Raw genomic sequence first — 2,868 nt, 5'->3', positions numbered from 1 at the left:
TTACCTAAACAAATATTACAATATCCAGCAAGCGCATGAAGTTGCAACCGCTCGTTTGGACTCTTGGTGCATTCCTCAAAAACTTCCAATGCCCCAGCTTCTTTTAGATATTCCCAATTAATTGGATCATAAGCAAAGTTAGCTAAGTTCGCTGTTACTTGCTCCTTTGCCTCTGACAGATACGTATTTTTTTTAATTTTATTGATTATTATTAGCTTTAAAGATCAAGAATTGTTTGCTCACCGACGTTGGTGCTGGTATGATACTCTTCTACCAGATATTCAATATAATCCGGCCTTGGTATTCCTCCTTCCGGTGTTCGTCTTTTTAGATGGGCATGGCCAGAAAACATTTCAATTAGGAAAGTGATCTGCGGCCTTCTTTGCTTTAAGCTGAAATTAGTCAAGAACGTAAACGCAGCGGTACGTAAACCCGTGTCAGCTGACACGATCTATCTTACCAGAATGCCATGTAAATGAAAACTAAGCACCGCAGAATTTTTCTGTAGTTGTAGCCCGTAGCGCAGAAATCTGCGGAATTTAGATTTTTCCGTGTCAGCTGATTTCTCCTTCTTTAGATGGTTGCCACTTCGTCAGTTTTACAGATGGTAAAAAAGATATAAGTTCCTACTCAAAATATTGTTACGATTATCCTCGAAACCTTGAGGGATTACCCAAATATACTCGGGCTCGTATGGCTGGATTGTTAAATAAATGCTAACGATAACCGAATTGTAGTACAATTAACTTTATTGTACAACAAACAATTTACAATACTTGCTAATACAGTAAAAACACTTTACAATACTTGTTAAAGCAATAACAACGCTTTACTACTTGTTAACACAATTAAACTTATAGCTTGCTTATTCGCAACTCGATTCTCCGCTCACTTTACTTGTAGCTTGCTGAATTGTAACTCACTCACCTCGTGGTGGCGGCGCCCTTATATACCTGCGCTGGCACTTATGGCAACTCTAGAACATTCTGAAGTTTATCGCTCATTCTCTTTCTCTCGCTGTTCGCAGTGTTCATCCAACTTGACGTTTCTCTTTGTGGAACATTCTACGTCATTCTTCGAACATTCTGCCTATTTCTCGTTGTTCGCTTTGTGTTGCCGCAGTATTCGCCACAATATGTTTAAAATATTTGAAATTTACTATTGAATAAGGTTTTTGTTGAAAACTAAGTAGTTTATATTTAGCTAAAATCTATTATAGCACGAAAAATTGTAGTTGAAAGGTTAAGTTTATGAAAAGGCATTGATGAGTGGCAACAGTGTAGTAAGCAACACTGAGGGCTCCAGTAATCGACAAAATTCTGCGTATACAGACTGCGTTTAAGTATACGTTCTGCGTTCTCGACTAATTTCAGCTTTAGCCAAAGTTGTTTACAAACATGTGATAAGAAAAATAGCTGTCAAATTGATAGGGTGTTATGTATCGATTATGCAACGGTACATGTGTAAATTTTAAATGTGAAGATGGAAAAAAACCATCCCTATCAATGAGAAATTATTTCTTTATGAAGATACATCCAAAGTACAAAACACTTAATAAAAGCCTACATAACAATAAAAATCATTATATAAACCATATTTCCCATATAAGATATTTTTATTGTCTGAAATGGAATAAGATACTCGATTTTAAATCACTCCCTTTATGGATAGTTTGAGCAAACTTATCGTAATACAAACCTACATAATAAAAATTATTATGGCTGCATTTCTTTATTAATTCTGAATGCTTGGAATAAACTTTTTGTTAACTTATTCTTTAGAACGTTCCTGATGATATGTTAACGTATATTTCAAACGGATTCTGTTTATTCCGGCTGTGAAGTGGGATTATCCGGAATATATAAAGAAACGCAACCTATATAAACCATATTTCACATATAAGATATTTTTATTGTCTGAAATGGAATAAGATACTCGATTTTAATCACTCCGTTTATGGATAGTTTGAGCAAACTTATCGTAGCCGGCGACTATACTTTTTAACGCCGTTATGAGAAGTAAGCGATCATATGTTTATTGACAGGAAATGACAACAACAACCGACAATTTTCTTCAATTGACAACGCAGTCGGTGAAGGGAAACATTTTGGTTTTTTTTGCATTGAGTATAGCAATTAAAAGTTAAAGTAAAAACGCAATTAAATGGCAAATTAACCAAACTAGTGCAATCGTTTACCAGCTCAACTCGTGTATTAGAGGAACGCAAGCAAGCTTTGGAGCTAAAGCCATTTGCAAAGCTTGTTGAAAAAATTTGCTGCGAACCTTGTGAGGTTGTACAACAAAACCCAGAAAAATGTTTCGTAGTCGCAGTTGGTTTGGAGGGAATTGGAACCGCCCAAAGAATCGCCTTTCATTGGAACATCTGAAGTACCTGTACAGTATACTAGAGAAAAATACGACTGTGTCGGAGAGTAATCGCGGACTCTTGGTGGAATCACTGCGATGCATTGCAGAAATACTGATCTGGGGCGATCAGCATGACTCTTCTGTATTTGAGTGCGTAACGAAAAATTTGTATAGGGTATTTTTGCAACAAACATCAATCGCTAATAAACGACATGCATTTACTCTATTAACAGTTTCTTTCTTGAGAAAAATATGCTGTCCTACTTTTTACACATAATGCGTCAAAAAAGTGGGGGCTCGAGCTTTGTGTGTGTGCAGCTATTACAAACGTTAAATATTTTATTTGAAAACATACGCAATGAGACATCGCTGTGTAAGTAACAATGCCTGGGCAACATACCAAACATGATATGGGCTAATGAAAAATATTTACGCTTGTAATATGTATTTCGTGCAATTGTATTTGTAGATTATCTCTTGAGCAACAATCATGTCAATTCT

At 35.9% G+C, this 2,868-nt stretch overlaps 2 protein-coding genes across 4 annotated transcripts in view; one reads left to right on the top strand and one right to left on the bottom strand.

Annotated features, from left to right (window-relative positions):
• Nucleotides 1–496, bottom strand: part of LOC118741378 (armadillo repeat-containing protein 7) — a 2,148-nt gene extending 1,652 nt beyond the window's left edge. The window contains exons 1-3 of the mRNA XM_036473333.1: nt 461–496; nt 244–392; nt 5–172 (exon numbers count right to left, since the gene is read on the bottom strand). Coding sequence (XP_036329226.1) covers nt 5–172; nt 244–392; nt 461–471 — 328 coding nt within the window. The 5' untranslated portion in view covers nt 472–496. The remainder of the gene's footprint in view (nt 1–4; nt 173–243; nt 393–460) is intronic.
• Nucleotides 497–2,061: 1,565 nt separating this feature from the next.
• The window catches only part of LOC118741359 (protein CLEC16A homolog), a 5,030-nt gene continuing 4,223 nt past the window's right edge, over nt 2,062–2,868 (top strand). For 2 of the 3 annotated variants that reach the window (XM_036473316.1, XM_036473308.1), the window contains exons 1-2: nt 2,062–2,517; nt 2,601–2,740. In XM_036473316.1, the coding sequence (XP_036329209.1) occupies nt 2,315–2,517; nt 2,601–2,740 (343 nt within the window). In that variant the 5' untranslated portion in view covers nt 2,062–2,314. The remainder of the gene's footprint in view (nt 2,518–2,600; nt 2,741–2,868) is intronic. The other variant, XM_036473324.1, reaches the window with a different exon arrangement.

This window comes from Rhagoletis pomonella, unplaced genomic scaffold (assembly GCF_013731165.1).
Source record: "Rhagoletis pomonella isolate Grant_MI unplaced genomic scaffold, Rhpom_1.0 Rhpom_scaffold_00001, whole genome shotgun sequence".
Lineage (NCBI taxonomy): Eukaryota > Metazoa > Arthropoda > Insecta > Diptera > Tephritidae > Rhagoletis > Rhagoletis pomonella.
This window is presented reverse-complemented; position numbering and strand designations above follow the sequence as displayed.